Source organism: Eutrigla gurnardus, assembly GCF_963514095.1.
Source record: "Eutrigla gurnardus genome assembly, chromosome: 13".
Taxonomy (NCBI): domain Eukaryota; kingdom Metazoa; phylum Chordata; class Actinopteri; order Perciformes; family Triglidae; genus Eutrigla; species Eutrigla gurnardus.
This window is the reverse complement of record NC_139936.1, coordinates 18,483,766-18,502,203: the sequence shown is the minus strand read 5'-3', so window position 1 is coordinate 18,502,203 and position 18,438 is coordinate 18,483,766. Positions and strand designations below refer to the sequence as shown.

The 18,438-nt window shown below is 43.8% G+C and overlaps 2 protein-coding genes across 4 annotated transcripts in view; one reads left to right on the top strand and one right to left on the bottom strand.

The window, feature by feature from the left end:
* The window catches only part of rusc2 (RUN and SH3 domain containing 2), a 32,261-nt gene extending 18,784 nt beyond the window's left edge, over positions 1-13,477 (top strand). For 2 of the 3 annotated variants that reach the window (XM_084024847.1, XM_084024848.1), the window contains exons 4-13: positions 3,905-4,594; positions 5,424-5,639; positions 5,953-6,126; positions 6,560-6,636; positions 7,225-7,399; positions 7,570-7,675; positions 8,430-8,476; positions 8,616-9,690; positions 9,873-10,043; positions 10,498-13,477. In XM_084024847.1, the coding sequence (XP_083880973.1) occupies positions 3,905-4,594; positions 5,424-5,639; positions 5,953-6,126; positions 6,560-6,636; positions 7,225-7,399; positions 7,570-7,675; positions 8,430-8,476; positions 8,616-9,690; positions 9,873-10,043; positions 10,498-10,705 (2,939 nt within the window). In that variant the 3' untranslated portion in view covers positions 10,706-13,477. The remainder of the gene's footprint in view (positions 1-3,904; positions 4,595-5,423; positions 5,640-5,952; positions 6,127-6,559; positions 6,637-7,224; positions 7,400-7,569; positions 7,676-8,429; positions 8,477-8,615; positions 9,691-9,872; positions 10,044-10,497) is intronic. The other variant, XM_084024849.1, reaches the window with a different exon arrangement.
* Positions 13,478-15,668: 2,191 nt separating this feature from the next.
* LOC311022997 (C-C motif chemokine 19-like) lies at positions 15,669-18,085 on the bottom strand. Its single transcript, XM_084024628.1, has 4 exons — positions 17,899-18,085; positions 16,468-16,591; positions 16,259-16,373; positions 15,669-16,039 (listed from the first exon to the last, which is right to left on the bottom strand). Exons 1-4 carry the CDS (start codon positions 17,960-17,962, stop codon positions 16,007-16,009), a joined length of 336 nt encoding a protein of 111 aa, XP_083880754.1. The 5' UTR covers positions 17,963-18,085; the 3' UTR covers positions 15,669-16,006.
* Positions 18,086-18,438: the final 353 nt, after the last annotated feature.

Here is an 18,438-nt window from a genome sequence, read left to right as displayed (position 1 = left end):
TAGCGGTTTGAGCTGCGTGTGTGTGTGCATGTGTTTTATTCTCATGCAGAAAGCCCATAGGCCTGACTCGTCCTTAAAACACGGAAAGGTTGGGAAAAGCTTTTGAAGCTTCTTCATGCTGGTGTCACCTCTTTTTGCTGTTTTGTCATTGACAGGTGCAATATGACTTTCATCAGGTTTATCCAAGTTGGAGCCCAAAGTCATTCTGATTGGCTGTTTAGCTTAAGCAAATCGGTGCACAAGAAGTAAAAGAACATTTTTCGATACTCATTCTAATACCAGTACCTTGATTTCGACACCACATACTTTTGTCGATACTTTGTGTATACAAGAAGTACTACATGTTTAGATAAATATAAATTGATAGATATTGAGAGATATAAAAGGTGTGAATGTTTAAAAGAAGCAATGAGTAATTCAATTTAATATATTGGTAAGTAGAAGATATATGTTTGAGTAAATAAATACTGGAAGTAGAGTTGTTAAATATATACAGTAAATAAAAAGAAGAGTCCCGGGTTCGTTTCCCGGGTCGGCCCGGGTTCCTTCTGTGTGGAGTTTGCATGTTCTCCCCGTGTAAGCGTGGGTTCTCTCCGGGCTTCCTCCCACAGTCCAAAGACATGCATGGGGATAGGTTCATTGGTGACTCTAAATTGCCCGTAGGTGGGAATGTGAGCATGAATGGTTGTTTGTCTCTACATGTCAGCCCTGGGATAGACTGGCGTCCTGTCCAGGTGAACCCTGCCTTCGCCCAATGACAGCTGGGATCGGCTCCAGCCCCCCCGTGACCCTGAATACAGGATAAGCGGTAGACCATGGATGGATGAAATAAAAAGTACTCTGAACTGGGCCACAAACAGAAACATACATTTAATTAGGTAAATCAAGATCGGTGGTCACATTGCTGCCAGCAAGAGCACTACTTAATCATGAAAATAAATCCCAAGGAGGATCATTGTAGTTCTTGAGACTAGAACCACATGCATGTGCAACGAGTGAAGGAGGCCATGGGAACATCTGAACAAGCTGTGAGTGTGAATGGGCCCAGAGGCATCGTGTGACAATCTCTGTTTGAAACAACAGCACACAAAGAAGTGAGCTCACGGTGACTAACACAATGTATCTTTCCACAGCCTAATTCAGTTAGATGACAGGACATTTTCTGGCTTGTTCTCACCCTTCATCAAGGTTCCAGACACTGATGAGGTCTCAAAAGCCCTTGAACCGTCCATCGTGTCATTTAATTAAACAGGGAAATAGCTTCTCTCTGTTGAATGCATCTTTTCTGAAAATACTTTTTAATTGCACGGAGGTTTTGATCAGTTTATGTAAGCAGTTTAAAGAGTGGCCGCCACCATGGCAACCAAGCATCAACTTTTAATTGATATTTTCAGTTGCCTTTTATTGTAAGTAGTAAAGATATATTGCAGTTATACATCAGCTTAAAAAAGATGATGTGACATTCAGTTGGTAAGTTGAGAACAGACGCCACCGTCACCATATGAAGTTCAGCTGCTGGCTGTCTGTGTGCACATGTGTGTGTGTGTGGGTGTGGGCGTGTGTGTGTGTGTGTGGGTGTTAGAACAACACACAAACAGCGAGTGCTTGGCATTCCACTGGAATGAGACCGGGGAACGGAGTGTCCCAGGAAACTCCAGAGCCTTTCTTTCATACAGGCAGGCTCCCAAAATCCTTTATAAATAATAATTGTCTCTTATAGTTGTCTCTTATAACAATGCAAATTATTTCACTGCTATTATGTTCATGTTTCGACAAATCAGCTGACAAATAGCAGGATTGGTGTCAGCCTCATCATTCTGTTTTTACCTGTAAAAGGGAACACGTCATTCATTTATCATATTCCCTCTCTAGAGGTTCAAATCCTGAGAAGATAACAATGTAATATAGTGAACTAATGTAATGTCAATAAAGTTGCCCTGCTGCTCATGATTACATGTTTCCTCCACGGTGCACCAGTTGTATAACAAAACAGCAGCTCCCCTCCTGATTTAATTCTTCAACAGTGGCTTGTTAGTTGACTGGAGCAGTGAGACCAAGGAAACAATGATATTGACGGCAAGGGGAGATTCATAAAGACATTTAAGGAACATCTTATCTTTCTTTTTTTCTTTTTTTTTATTATACATTTTTGTTTGTTATTAGCATATTAATTTATGTGTTGTTAATATTGGATAGAGACAACCTCAGTATATGTAATTGTCAGGCCCTGCTCGCCCTTCCCCAGGCGGCTGGAGCTCCATTCGGTTAGCTGCAATGGAAACACTTTCATATCCACTTATTAAAGGAAATGACTGCCAGTCCCTAATAAACAGGGGTGTCCTCGGGACCGGGGGCTGTTTTCTTTTAAGGGATCAAGCTCCCACCTTTAAGGTTCCGGGGGTGACCCTAGTCGGACCAACCAGTCGGATAGAAAAAACTATGAAATAACCCGGTATGATATGAGTAGGGTCTTTTTTGCAATACAAATACATAAAAAAACATTTGAGGAAATAGGTCATCCTTATACGAATAAGGTGTAGTCACACCTTGTACGTACATGCCTTAAAAAACATCCTCTTCAGTTGCTAACACTGTCTTCTTATAGCCTGATGGTTCAAGATGATAATGAGATGCCGTGCAGCATCTCAGCACATATATTATTCATCAGACTTCACTCAAGACAGCTGAGTTGGTTCACCGCAACTGCAAGCAGCTTGCTCGCTAATGATGCTAACATGATGCACGGAGCTGCAAAGGAAAAGCTTCGGCTTTGTGATGGAGTCATGGTGAAGCAGAGGAGAAATGGGGGTGGCAGGGAAGAAGCAGATGGAGAAGGGAGAGAGGAGCGGTGGGTGTGGAGAGAAAAAGAGCGAGAGCAAAAAATGTCAATTAGAGGGATGACTGAGCAGAGTGAAGAGGGCCAGAGGGAGTGTTCCAACATCCCCAGTGGGAGAGCAGGCCTGCTGGGTGCGTAGTTCCTCCCTCCCCACTCTTTTTTCCAAAGCAGTGCAACGTCGCCCTCTGTGGCAGAGACACGTCACTGCACCCAGCTCAGGTTGGCCTTTAAGGTGACAAACAGCTTGCGCAACACCGTCAACGTCACACGAGCTTGTGCCTCCTACACTACTCAAGCTACACACACCGTGAAACACACACAGATACTGATTCAGTGGCAGAGAAGAAGTGCAGAAACAGGCTTCTCCTCGCTGGTGTCCCTCCTGACACAGGTTTAGTCTTTGTGTCTGTCTGTCTTTGTGTGTTTCTGTCAAAGTGTAGTTGTGTATGTGTGTGTGTGTGTGCGTGTGTGCGTGTGTGTGTGTGCACATGGGTCTGTCAGAGCAGCGGTGAACTGTGGCATGGTTGTGTGCAGTAAGGGCTGTTGAGCTTTGATTCATGACTGGGCAGTTTCTGTGTTCGCAATGTTGATCTTCTTCATACAGTTAAGAATTTATAATAATTTGAATTATTTCAGTTTTTTATTCACTGGTTCCAGCTTCTGAAATGTGAACATGTGCTCTGTTTTTTATTTTTGCAACTTAAAAATAGCTTTTGGTTTTGAACTGTTTGGAAGAAAGCACCTTGGAGAATAATATACTATATAATATAGTGTGTGTAGTATTTATTTTATGGTAGTGAAAACCTTATTCTTATCCTTATTTTTAGCTTTGATTGACTCCATCTTCATATTGCTTTGTTAAACGTTGCTGTCAGAGTAAATTGATTTTTAAAAAATACAACTAACCATTTTTTTTAAAGGCTGACAAAAAACTAACAATTGAATTAATAAAAAGAAAAGACAGGACATTCCTTGAATTTAAATACACGTAAATACAATATTAAAACAAGTTATTTTTCTGTCTTTCCTTCCCTTTCCACCCCTGCTGTCCTTCCTCTGCTCATCCAGGTGGCCTCTCCATTTCCTCAGATAGCCGTCCAGCGGTGGTCCGCTACAGTAAGGACCAGCGGCCCACCACCCTCCCCATCCAGCCCTTCACCTTCCACCACCAGTTCGCCTCCAAACCCCCGCAGCCCAAGCCTCTGCTGCCCCTGCTCACAGGCTACGTCTCTGGGATGCAGCCCCGCTCCACCTCTGGTTCTGGTTCTGGCTCTGGCTCTGGCTCTGGTGGTCAGGTAGGGGAGGAAAACGAAGATGCAGCTGAAAATGTGCACAGGTACCAGGCGACCGCGGCAGCCCCTCCACCTGGATCGGTTCGACCCTCACCTCTTGGGAGCTACTCCCCGGTGCGGCTCCAGGGGGCACCCAGCTCTGGGACCTGCTCCACCTGCACTCCAAGCCCTCAGCCATCACACAGCCTCTCTTGCCCGCTTTCAGCTGGCCTCGGCCCCCTGCACACCTCATCGACAGGAAAGCAGGGAGGGGGTTCAGGACCGTCTACCCCTCCGCCACCATCCCTGGGCGTGAAGAGAGGGGTGGTGCCACCAATGCTGCCGCCGTTGCAGGGACACTGTTTCCATCGTGGATCTCTGCCCAGCTTACCAGCACTCCACAGTGACACACTGAGCCCGCTGGGATGTGGGGACTCTGGAAAGCACACGGAGGGAAGCAAAGGAGCTGGAGCCAGGACACATAATGGTAGGTTTTACACAAAGTCCTGTGATGTGCGTTCCAAGTTTACAATGGAGAATAAATTATATATATACTGTGTGTGTATATATATATATATTGCAATACCTTGATGCACTGGGCCATAGGCTCTGTCACCATTTTGTTGTGGAGGAAGCATATTTACTCTACTCACAACTTCCAGTATATTTTTACTACTGGATTCATTGGATTCTAAGATTTTCAGACTATTGTTCAACTTTTTCTTTAACTTGAAGACTGGTCTTCTTTCCTGTTTTGTTCTTCTTTATTGCTGTACTTCACATTAGCTCTCTTGCAACTGTTGTTCTTCTTATAATAGAATCAGTCAACAAGATTGTATTAAAATGAGCTTTTCTACACCGTCCTGCTCTGAGCTGGTGTCTGTAGCAGAATTAAAAAACAGGGAAAATAACAACGCGGCTCTAATTACCAACAAATGTAGAGATCCAATTAGACTCAAAGAGTCCAACAAAGAGCATGTGTTGAAGTTTTGTTTTGCTGTTAAAGTAAGAGTGATTTTCTTCACAAACACCATGTTGACACAACACACTGCTTTCTACAGTTACTATGGTTGATTTGCTGCTTCGATAAGACAACAGCTGGCTGCCTGGAGTTTCAGTTATGTGAATTTCACTGTCTACATTCTTACTGTTGTCTTTTTCTCTTTCTTCTCTCCCTTCATGCATGGACTTAAATCTTCTCCTTCACTTTTTCCACTTGCCCTTCTTCTTCTATTTCCCTCCCATATATTTCTTCTATACATCTGCTCAATAACCCATCCATTACCCACCAACCTTGAACGCTTCCCCCCCCTCAGCACACCACCTCTCTCCCCAGGCTCTCAAATGGAGGGAGTACCGTCGTCGAAACCCTCTGGGATTGGAGAGGGTCACAGAGGGGCCCTCTTCTGCAGGATCAGGCCCCCTCTCTGGTAACGTGGAACCCAGGAGTGGTGGGGGACCACGACCTGCCAGACGGAACGTGTTCGATTTCCCTTCAGCCCCCTCTGGCCATGCACTGGGACGGCTTAATGGTGCTCATTTTACTGACAGCGTTGGAAAAATGCAGGATTATAATGATCCTTGAAAAGTAGACTTGGTGACTTAGTATCTTTGGAAGTTTTAAAGGAGTTCAAAGTGCAAAGATTGTGTTATTTAAGGCTAAAGTCACTGACTAAAAGCGTAATGCTGCAGGGTTCCTCAGAGAACAAATGTGTTAGAGGGTGATAAAAGTGTTCAAAGTTTCGCCTACAGTTTCATTCTTAAGGATGCTTTTAAAAGTGTGTGTTTATGCGTTGTCTGATCATTTGTGTGTGTGTGTGTGTGTGTGTGTGTGTGTGTCAACAGTGGGCCAGTCAACAAAGCTGCAGCAGATCTACAGCGACTTCCTGCCGGACTACTTCTCCCTGACCGAGAAGCCTCCAGAGGAGTTCTGCCTGTCCCCCGACGCGTCAACTTCCTCCTCTTCCTCCAGCTCTTCCTCACAGTCCCACATCTCTGTGGACCTGACACAGAAGAGAGGTGAGGCTGTGTGAAAGTGTGTGTGCGTGATCAACTGAGTTGTTGACAAGCAGAACAGGGCATTGAACAATGAAGTGATCCAGTTGAAAGGTGCTTAATTGAAGTGCGGCTCGCTGCAGGAAGGTTACTTGACAGTGACGAGGGTAATTTGAGGCAGCATGTAGTTGTATAATTGTGCTGGTTTTTCTTCTTGTACTGAAGGACATCTGCACTGCTGAAGTGTCATTGAGCAGAACCCAGAGAGACTTAGGGAGCAAAATGTTCTTTATGCTTGTCATCTCCCTGCAGAGGAGGGGGAAACGGGGAAAGACAAATCATAGATTAAGTAGAATATTACAAACTAGGGAAGACGGTTGCATCTAGTGACAACCATTGAAAATGACTTCTAGCAGAAAAGGATAATTGACTATCTTTATTCTTTCCTCTCTTGCAGGTTTGGTGAAAGCCGTGAACACAGCGGTGGATCTCATCGTGGCACACTTTGGCACCAGTCGAGATCCAGATGTAAAGGTAGGAGTATTTGGTGGATCAGATTAATGACTACTAATGACTGACTGACTGACTGCTAATACATTACATTAGTTTTAAACTCAGATGGCGCTTAATAACGCTAAAAAGAAAAATGGGACAAAATTACTTTCAATTGGGACCAACTCATTTTTGAGCTTCCACATTCAACATTCACAAATATTATAACAAAATACTATAAAATACAAAAATACTGTGTACAAAATACTAATAATTAGTCCCCTTCGATTCTTCCCTTCATTAGTGTCTTCAATCAGGAAACTGAATTTCACTTCCTACTGTATGTGTTTGTTGACACAAAGCTGATAAGCCAGTCAATAAAAGAGGCAGATCTGCAATCCATAGAACAAAAGGCGGGCAAACACAGCCTGTCACCATTAAACACTTTTAAACACTAACATATTTACTCTCTGTTTCTTAATGTGACCACTCACAGATTAAAAAAAATACTTATCTACACAGACAAAACGTTGGCAAACAAAAAGTAACTTTCTTTGTACTTTTCCCAGTTCCCTGATGTGTCTCACTTTCATTTCCTTAATCCCGAATGTTTCTCTGCTGCTCTGCCAGGCCAAGCTGGGGAACAGCTGGGTGAGTCCCAACGTGGCTCACCTCATCCTGAAGTACCTGTGCCCGGCCCTGCATGAGGTGCTGCAGGACGGCCTGAAGGCCTACGTACTGGACCTGATCATTGGACAGCGACGTTGTCAGCCCTGGAGCCTGGTGGAGGCCTCCACACAGCTGGGTGAGACCATCACATCAGTACTATTATTATTATAGTTATTATTATTACTAACAAAAACAAGGGAACAGGGGAATTGGACGAGCAAAATTGCTGACTATTTTCTGGGTTTGGGTTAGGGTTGGGTAACACACAACATAGTAAGAGGTGTTTTGTATATTTGTCTCCGTCAGGTCCGTCCACACGTGTTCTCCACAGTCTGTTCTCAAAGGTGAGCCAGTACTCTGAGCTCACGAGCCACAGCATGAGACTCAACGCCTTCATCTTCGGCCTGCTCAAGTGAGTTATTCTTCTTTATGTCCGGTTTTCACTGTTGTTGTCTTCCCCATATTCTTTTTATAACAACAGTAGGCGGACTTTAGTACTCCAAGAGGCTTTTTTGTAGAGCACACTTGCCTGCACATGTGTGCCAAATGTTGTGTCAATTGGAGTTACGGTGTATGGGGCGCGGCCTATGGCGCGTTAGGTGGCGCTAGAGAGACACTTTTTTTGTGGCCAACTTTGAAACCTTTTAAAATATAAAATTTTTCGCCAGTCCCCATCTGCACACCGATTTTTTTCACGGCGTATATATGATAAGGCCCCCAAAAAGGCCGTTGAACTTGCGAAATAATAAAAATAATAATAATAATAATAAACATTTGAATTTCAATAGGGCTTCGCTGCCCAATGGTGTCGGCGCTCGGGCCCTAAATATTGTGATGCTCATAGAGATAGACCTATAGGATTATCATCTGAATCTGCAGCTCCCTGGTGTTGGTAGAGGACACAAACCACACCAGGGATTTGTGTGATTTAATATCAGGCTCATATTAGCCAGGTGGCCAGAAAATCCAAATACATTATAATTGTTTCAACAGCTGGATGTGTAAATAGGCAACATTTTGCTAGAATGTTCACCATATCAAAGGTGATGATCTGTATTGTATGTGGATGTGTGTGCAACTTTATGGTTCCCCCCAGTGGACAAAAAGTTATGGTACGTTTATGCTGCTGCGATTTTAAAAATAATTTGCTTCTCTTTACATTTCAGCCTAAAATCTTTGGAATTCTGGTTCAATCACTTGTACACACATGAAGGTAAGTGTCATCTATCCATCTTCACGTACCCAGGTAGTTTAATTATCACTATATTATATATAATTTAATGTCCATATGTGCATGAAGTCTATCTCCTTCTGAATCATGTTCAGGTTTTGTTTTCCTTGTTTTCCCCCAGATATTATAGCAGCACACTACAACCCGTGGGGTTTCCTTCCCCTGTCACAAGGGGTGTGCCAGCCGCTCTTCGAGGAGCTCCTCCTCCTGCTGCAGCCGCTGTCGCTCCTCCCGTTTCACCTGGACCTGTTGTTTGAACCACATCTCCTCCAAAAGGGCCAGGAGCATCTCCGCCGCAAGGAGCAGCTGTGCTCCGCAGGCCAGAGTGCCGACCAGTCCACGCGCTCCACCTTCCAGCTCATGAGGGGATGGAGCACCACTGTCAGCGACATGGTCAGAGACTCGAGTGCAGAGGCACACAAGGAAAGGGCGGGGCTGAGGCGAGAGGGAACATGGCCGAGGATGGAAGGGGTCGGCTCGAGAAGAGAGGGAGCAGGAGTGAAGCCGAGGTTGAGGAGCGAGGGGGCGACAACTGAGAGCATGGCAGCCGGGCCTGGTAGCAGGCTGCCAGCGATGGAGTTAGGGTTCCCCGACCTCTGGAAGGAGAGGGGGGCGAGTGGACAGAGGATGAAAGGCGTAGGACAAGAGAGCCAAGGAGAAGGTGACGATGGACAGGAGAAGGAGAGGAGGAAGGAAAAAGAGAAGGACTTGGCAGAGGAGGGGCGTCAGCGGCAAGAGAGACAGGCAGGCTGGTGGTACCAGCTCATGCAGTCCTCCCAGGTTTACATCGACCAGTCCTCAGAGGGCTCAAAGTTTGTTAAGACTGAGAAAAGAAAGAAGTCATCAGAGAGACGACCGAACCATTTACCGCCCACCAGAGAGGGAGTGGTGGAGGGGGCCGAGTCGAGCCAAGACGGGGAGGGGTATAGAAGCAGGAAAAGCAGCAGCTCCAGCGGGGAGTCAGCTGGATGCAGGGGGAGGCCTTCGTGGATGGGCAGCCCACCAGACTCTGTCCTCAACCAGGACAAAGAGGCAAAACCACTGGAGGCTACAGGGACCACAGCTCAAGCTGCAGCCCAAGAGGAGAGCCCCTCACAGGGACAGAGTCGGCGCTGGGGCAGGCTCTTTGGATCTAGTGTTGGTTCTCCTTCAAGGGGGGAGGCAGCAGAGCAGAAAGCAAAAGCTCCAAAGACCAGGTAACTAAAAAATAGATTACAATATATATCTTACTGTCAACAAATCTCATCAAAGCAACTATATATCAATCTACTTACAAACTCTGTACATCTCTGCTTACACAAACTTTTAAGTTTAAAACCAATGTCACATTTATTCAAACTGTCAGTGTGAAATCTTTCACGTTGGTTTTTTTCCTCAGACCACCATCAGGTTGGCTTTCTCTGGATAGGTCCGTTCTTGACCTGGTAGCTCAGACTATCGGAACCGGGACAGGAAAGAAGGCAGAGCTTCCAGCAACGCCCACCCACACCCAAACCACACCTCCGCCAACATCAACCCAACCAACTGAAGCCAGAAAACCGTCTCTATGGTAACCAGATACTATACATTTGTACTTCGGAAGAACACCATTATACCTTTATTCAATGAAAGATCTTACATTTTAGAGACAAATCCTGTATATGGTCAAACACAAACTACTACATCACCCTTTCCTTGTTGTTGTGTTCTCTGGACTTGTTTGAGCACAAATGCGAAGACATTTTTAAAAATCTATAAAAACTTTTAAGGTTGACAAGTACAGTTGTTATCATACTATATTTAGTCATATTTAGGCACGTGGAGCTGCTGTTTTTTTAATATAACGGTCCCTATTTTTGAGTTGTTCACATTATTATCACATAAGACAAAGCAGCAAACCTGAGGGTTTGTGAAGCTGTAACACAGAAATGTTCAAAAAATGCTAATATTATTCATTCTCAATGAAGAAGTAATTCTCCACCCGTGAATGACAGATTTTCTCCATGTCCTCTGTCATCCCTTAGTGAAGTACGAGCCTTGTGCCACCACATAGCCACCGAGCCCGGACAGCTGAGCTTCAACAAGGGTGATATCCTGCAGGTCCTGAGCAAGGCGGATCCGGACTGGCTGCTGTGCTCCCTGGGCTCCACCCGGGGTCTGGTTCCCATCATCTACGTTACCCTCAAAAGCACGGAGGACAGCCTGGATGCCGCTGGACTCGGACAGTGTTGAGCAACAGACACCCCTAAAGGGAAATAATGCAAGATGAAGGCAAACCTGCTTTGGAGACGGAGGGTATCCCTGCCACTGAAACAAAAACCTGTTTTTGAGATAACTGTACATTGGTGGACGACTCCCGAAATGAAAAATACACCACTGTAGAAAATATGAAGATGATGTACAGACACATGCAAGGGACGCATGCAGGCTAGAACACAAACACATCTGCTACATCCAGGCAAGTATGTATGCATGCATACATCCAAAAAACCAAAAGACCAGACGAGAAACCCAAAGACACTCCAACACGCTGCGCTACTAGCTTATCTGTGACTGTCCGGTCGCTATATCATCCATCTCTACCTGCGAAGAAACGAGGAGGCGCTGCTCACAGATGGGAAACTTCACAATATGATAATATAACATGCCTAGCTGCACTTGGCTGTGCTGTCTGTACATTCACCTCGCTGTGCCATACTCCGAACACAGTACTCAGTTATCGCCATCAGTTAAAACCTCTGTTTGATGTCCTGTTGCTTACTTGGTGCCTATCGGCCTTTTAGATTCATGTAGAAACCAATGAACCTGTGCTGTTTTAGGTAAGGTGGTTGATCCACGTCTGCTCCTGGTGCAGAGATTCAGCATATTATTATTATTATTATTACTATTATTATTATTGGGAGAGTAGAAAAGCACACAGGAGTTTGTTCAGATGGCTCTTCATCTGAATGAAGAGGAAGAGATGATCAACTGACAAGCAAATGGCCTTTCTTTTCCTCCTTTCGCTCACACCACCCACCACAGCGATGGGATGAATCAGTGACATTGTTTGAAGTTACTATGAGGAACTTTTAACTGGTTAGGAACAATGAGGCCTCTATATGAAGTAGAAGATCATCAGCGGGAAGATTTGTTATTTCTATTCCATTATTCTCTGTATGTCGTCGAAACTCCTTCGGCTCAGACTCCAGCGGGGGCTCCGGCAGCGACCAGCCCGCTACAGACAGACCCAGATCCGGCTTCACTGCTGCCTTCGACCTGCAGTCGGAGCTCCAGCAGGAGGCGCCGAGCAGCAGCAGCTCCTCTACCAACCAGGATCAGAGCTTCACCTCCCTGCTCCCCGGGAGCCAACGCCGACACCACACTGTTGCAGGACTAGGCTGTATTGCTGGGCACGCTGGAGGGAAGGGAGGCGAGGAGAACCAGGACCAGGACTGCACAGGGATACCTGTCGGACCCTGCTGCAGTAAAATGAGCAGATTTCTAAAGGGACTCCGGTGCTCAGAAACACTACCGCTTTTGTCCACAGGGACCGCCAAAATAAAAATGAAAGTTCCTCGTAGTAGCTTTAAGTGCATGTAGCATGACAAACATATTGTTTCCCCCCCCCCCCCCCCCCGACTATTCTGTTTCACCCGTAACCCGGCACACATCATGACTTTTGAAGAGGACACATTCAAGTGAGTGGCTGCAGTCTGAGCTTCACATGTGCATTTGATCTCATGGCACACACTGTAAATGCATTACTTGACTTCCACACGTGGTGAGTTCTATTTATTTGTTGACTAGTTCAAACAGCGAAGGGAAGCATCTCAATAAACGGTTACAGGAAAACAGGGAAGGATGTCCAATGAAAGCAAAGCATAACTGAGGATATGCAAGGAGGCCTTTTTGATTGTATTGGGGATCCAGCCAGGAGAAATATTGCTAATTAGTTGCATTTAGAGAGTTGAAAGGAATCATATCTATGCCTTAAAGAGCTTGAGATAAAAAGGGAGATTCAGACACTTAAAGGCTAGTGATCTAGTATCCGTCTTTTCCCCACATTTATGACGTCTTGTTGACTTAAAGAAAAGTATAAAGATGATATAGAGGTGATATTTTTGTTGATGTTTAAAGGGAAAACTCCAACACATTTTGTGGTGGTGGCTGTATTGTACCTGCTTCCTGCCGTGCCCAAGTGTAAAATGTGGCCTTAGGTTAAAAATGAGAAAATCACAGCTATATACAGAATACCTGGATAGACTGATGCCCAGTACAAATATTACACCTTATAAAATGGTAAAGTCAGTGTACATTTATTAAATAAATGAATGCTTATGTAGTTTTTGAAAAACTTACATAAATGCATATAATTGTATCCTTTTGTTGCATTATTGTACAGTTTTTTCATTAATAATATTTTTTTTTATTTTAGCAAATTGAACTGTAAATATATTTAAATCCCTCAGAGCTACACATATGAAGGTGATATGTTAAACACAGGAAGTAAGAATAAGCTTTAGTTTCAGTGCGAAGGAGCACGATGGCCGTTGGTTGGGGTCGTGGGCGCTGAGCGGCGTCCTTTATTGGTCCTCCAGGCTGTTTGCTCTTCATTGACATCCTGTTCAGAGTTCACATGGGACAGATGGAAACAACATAGTAGTGCTCAAACCAGAGAGACATGGAGGCCCGGGGGCAAGAGGCAAAAACAGTTCAGCTTCTCATTTGGCATTTGATTAGCTGAGGTTGTGCTTTAAAGTGCTCCACGGAGAGAAAGAAAGAAGCCACCATGGCCTCTTTCCCTCTCGTCGTTTTTATCTGCTTTCTCTCTCCTTCGCTGCTGCTGCCTCCTGCCTGTACATACCTTCAGCATCAGTGACACTGCTCCTCTCTCCAGGATATATGATGTGTACGTATGACATTATCAAACTACTATGGATGTTAAATAACAAAGTGCTCATGTGATCACAAGCTTAAATGGCTCCTGTGTCTTTTGTCCTGAAATCGGTTTGCTGTCGAAGTGAAATAAAAGGTTTGTAGACGATATTGAAATGAGGTTTGATACCTGTGTTACCTCTACTGGTGAAGAGGATGCATTTCAGCCACCAGATGGCGGTGACGCTTTAAAGATGAGCTTCATCCACTGTGAGTTCAGTTAGTTATAATATTTATGGTTCTTTTGCACACAATAATGTTACATTTATATTTCTTTGTTTCTCCTCTTTTTGTCTTTTCAGTCCGTAGTGTTTGGCAGTCTGTTTCCCTTTTTAATCATTTTAGATCACATCCCTGATTATAGTGCACCTATTGAACAAAGTCAATTCCTTTGTATTTTTATATCAAAATCCAATGTTTTTTTCTTCCTGGAAAACAAAATATGATCAGACCAATTTCAACCAATTACATCATGACATCCATCAGTCTGCAACTGTAGTGTCTATGAAGTTGTTCAAAAGAAAAATGCATCATATTACTGGTTGCAAATTTAATTTGTGTCATGGTTAGGCATGTTTTATACATTCGTGAGAAGAAGGAAATAGATTCCTGGTTGCATCATTGAGGTCTGTCAAAAAGCCCAAGATTTGGCAACACGGGGAAGTTGCTGCACAAAAGCAGTGTTGAGATTTGCACTGCTTACGTCCTGACATCAAAGATGTGGTACAGACCTTTGATCCATCCGCTCACTTATATTATATTTCTTATAATTATAATCATTATTTCTATTCAACAGGTTCCTCTGACGTCCTGGCACTACTTTCTTGGAATGTCCTTTTACGACATCGATACATTTTTTTTTTTTTTTTTACTTTCACTGGAAACAAGTTGCTCTGCCAAACACCCAAAATGTGAAAAAAGGGTGAATGGGTGACACTCCTTTTCACTCCCACGATGGCCTCGAGGTCCAATGAAGCGGTGGGGACGCTGAGGTCTGGGGATTTGATCTGCTCATCAAACGAAAGCTTAAAAAATAATTCTGCCTTCAACCCCGACCTTTCTGATGACACTCGGGTACATTTAGCAGCCTGTAAATGTGCTTTTACTAAAGTCAACCCACCATTCATGTCATGCTGTCCTTTTCTGTATCTTATGTATACAGAATCACCTCAACACAGATGCCAACTTCAACGTCTCATGCACTTAAGCTGGTAAAAGTTTTAAGTTACTCTAATGGGGTCATTGTGCAATCTCTCAAAAGATGCCAAGCTCAGACAAACTAGAAAATGACCCGACTTCTCACTTGATTTATTTTCTTCATGAGTTCATGTTTCAAGTCTTCTTTAATCCAGCATGATTCATTAAGTAAATTATGGTCCCATTTAGGGTCAAATAGACCATAAAGCAGGGTGTGTTCTTGTGAATGACAGGTCTCATGGCTGTGTTTCTGTCTTTATAACTTTAACCCATTCTCAGTGTGTTTTCGCTTCATGAAAGTTCAAGTCTTATTCAGTGTTCGTTTGCATTTATTTCCATAAAATCAAATACATATTCCTTCAATTGGCTCTACATCTATCCGTCCACAACCCTGATTCCTCCCCACATTCCTTCATCCCTTCATCCCTTACCTCTAATCTCTCCATCCCTCATCCTCCCCCCCAGACCATCTGGATGTTGCTTACTTTACCAAAAGACCTTACTCAACCCACACACATTCTTTTATTTTCAGCCCATCCACTGACTGTTTCTCCCTGTCCCAGTACCTTGTCCTCACCTCCTGTCATGCAGCAACTTTTTTCCCTCCAGGCCCAGTCACATGACCTTCTAACCTGTTCCCACTTTCCTCATCAATCCTGCAGATGTTTAGCTGGCTCCTTTTCTTCTGCACTCCTTCCGGATTGTTAGAGTTGTATTGAGCTTTGTATCTTTGCTTTCAAGCCATCAGAACCTGAACGTTACCCCAACTCTGGCCCTCTGCCTGTTTTAGCCATTATTTTGGCACTGAATCATAGAATGGCATGATTGCATCGTCATTGGTTCCTATCCTTTAGTAGAAAATGTTCTACTGGCTGCTTTTTTGCAGGGCTAACTGAATCTCACGCCGGATTAATAATATTCTTTTGAAATTCCTCTCAAATGCATTAAAACTGAAGCCCCAAGCCTCTTACTGGAAACCAAATTAGTGTTTGCAGCTGTGAAAAACATGAATCACTGACTATTTTCCACTCCCAACAGAGCCAAGGGTGTCATCAACAAAGAAGAGTAGGCATGCTCAGGATTTGGGGTAAAAAACAAGGTTTTATTTTTTTAAACAGGTCAAAGAAATCCATACAAAAAACAAACTGCCTGAGTTGTTCATTTATTCATAGTTAACTTTGTGAGTAGTTGCACATGTTTACAAACTTTCACATTTTATTTGTTCCATAATTGGTGGCCTTCTCAAAGAGAACCATAAATATATAAACATCCTTCAAAATGGATTCTACTTTCTGTGATTATTTTATTCTTGACATATTAATTTATTCATAGGTTTCATCCCCTTCTCCTCCCTCTTCTTTGGCTCTATTGTCGTTGTTGTTGTTGTCGTCGTCGTCGTCGCCACAGGTCGCTCTCCGTTTATCCATGTTTCACTCCATTGTTTCTTTTGCACTGTAGACACACAAATCGTTAGGCTAGCTGCTCTCCCCCATGCTTCCAGTCTGAATGCTAAGCTAAGCTAATCCCCTTCTGGGATAAAAAAACAAAACAATGTATTCCAAAAGTGTTTAACTGTTCCTTTAAATTTCACCAACAAAAAGAAAAGCCAAACTAGATACGTTAGATAGGATATGTAGATATGGCGAGACATCGTATCTGGAGAGCAGGTACCTTCTGTGGGTGTTTCTTGCAGTGTTGCCTCCGGCTCTCCACATGGTTCACCACCACTTGAGTCCACGGTTGGTCAGCAGGCGCACAGAGTTTCCTGCCACGTCTGGTCACAAAACTGCAAGAACGTGGAATCAAGGTTGAGATGAGATAACTTCCAAAAGAACTGCAGTGTATGTGCACATCCCGAGTCCTACACCACCTCGACTTACATCGTGGCATTGATGGAGCAGCCGTGTCCGCTGATCTGTTGGTGGTACTCCACAACCACATATTTTTCAATGGGTTTGTTTGTGACAGTCAGGCAGCAGTCCATGGGTACCTGGGCCAAAGTCACTGAAAGACAGAGGAGATCAGTTCAGCACAAGGTGACACCCTCCTGACTCCTTCACCCAAACTACAACATTTATCATAAGCTCTTAGAATAGACATCATCGAATTTACAACTTCCTGATGGCTTTCAAACACAGAACGTGTGCCGAATGCTTCCATCAGGAAAAACAAATGAATCCTAGCCTAAAATGAAGTGAAATTTCATCAAACTCACTTGATGGTACATTTCTAATTTAAAATGAAAATAAAAGATTTGGCTGACTCCACTGAGAGCAACAGTCACGTGTCACACTTGGACTGTTTACACGGACAGGAAACAGGATGTAAACCGAAGTTATAAAAATGTAAATAGTTAATGTCTAATAAGAGGAGGCTCAATGTTCTTTTCAACTTGTGTTCTTTGTCTTTTTTTAATGATTTACGTCTAATGACGGTGTTAATCTGCACTTAAGAAATGTCTGAGTTCTACCTACTTCTAGCCATGATTGTGCTGTTTCCATAGAGGGGCGGGACTTGTATAATCCTAGTGGATAATTGCATTAAAAGCATGGTTAGCAACCTGTCAATCACAAAGTAGCCCGGGGGTTGCTGCCTGCTCAGGGTTTAGTGACAAGTGCAGGATACACACACTAATACAACTACAGACTCTCATTGACATAACAAAAGTTGCCTCATGGTTTGTTGTCACCTGACTGGGATTTCAAGGTTAATGATTAACCTCCAGTTTAAAGAGCTGAGAAGAGGGGAACACCAGCAGCAGGCTCGGCCCTCCTTCACCACAGCCTCGCTCTGTTTACTCAGGTAACTAGGACTTACATACAAAACTCTCTCTTTCATTGTAAGTGCTGTTCAAGTATGCCAGCTGGGTATTTTTCTGATATTTACTTATCTCATAGCTTATACTTTACCTCTATTTACTTAATACTGGCATTCTGACATCCTCTTATAGGGTTTTTAATGTTGTATTTCCTGATCTGGAATATGAGTCTAATTCTGTAAACCTCAGACAAACTGATTTTTTAGATTAGAGGAATAACAAAGGGAATGTGATATTTAATTCACACACAATCTCAGAAAGCAGAACTTTCAAGTCAAGTTTACAACCACGTAACCCCTATTGAGGATTTTCCTCTTGTCCTTTTACCTGCTCAATATGTAAACTGCTGCTTCCTTTTTTTGGAAGTTTTCCAAGTGGATTTGTTCAGATAAATTACATTCTGTTGTCTTTTTCATTGTCAATGACTCTTTAGACGAGATGGAAGACGAAGACATCGCCGTTACAGTTTGATGATGAGGATGCCAGCACTCACCTGTGCAGCAGCAGGTAATGAAGAGGAAGCAGAAGAAGAGCTTGGCATCGCCCCACGAAGCCATGTCTGTGTGCTGAGCTGGCGAGGTCACCTCTTCGTCTCTCTGGAGGCTGATTGGCTGAGCCTGTTCTTCCTTTCAACACCTGCAGTGGCAAAGTAGGAGAGACTACTGCCTGTGTCTGGTGTCTGGCTGCTCTTATATGCAGTCCAAGCAGTTTCATTTTCACTGCCCCCTCCCCCCCTCCTCCTACAACGGTCACTCTACTCCAACAATCTGAAGCAAGGGACTTCTTACAGCCCCCTCCTTACGCTTGTATGTATTTAGACAATCTTATTTCATTTCCCAGCACTCCCTCACGTCTGTAGTCACAGAACAAACACCAGCAGTTGATGCTCACACAGCCATTTCTGCAAAAACAAAACAAGGAAGCAGATATATAATCATTATTAAACCTAATAATGGCTTTACATTTAGGTCATTTAGCAGACGCTTTTGTCCAAAGCGACTTACAAAAAGTACATTTGTCAAAAGAAGGAAAC

Coding starts and splice junctions, on each gene's coding strand:
- LOC311022997 (XM_084024628.1), bottom strand. CDS start 17,962: ATGGCTTCGTGGGGCGATGCCAAGCTCTTCTTCTGCTTCCTCTTCATT. Junction 16,592..17,898: donor CATTACCTGCTGCTGCACAG/GTGAGTGCTGGC, acceptor TCTGTCTTTCAG/TGACTTTGGCCCAGGTACCC. Junction 16,374..16,467: donor TGCTCCATCAATGCCACGAT/GTAAGTCGAGGT, acceptor ACGTTCTTGCAG/TTTTGTGACCAGACGTGGCA.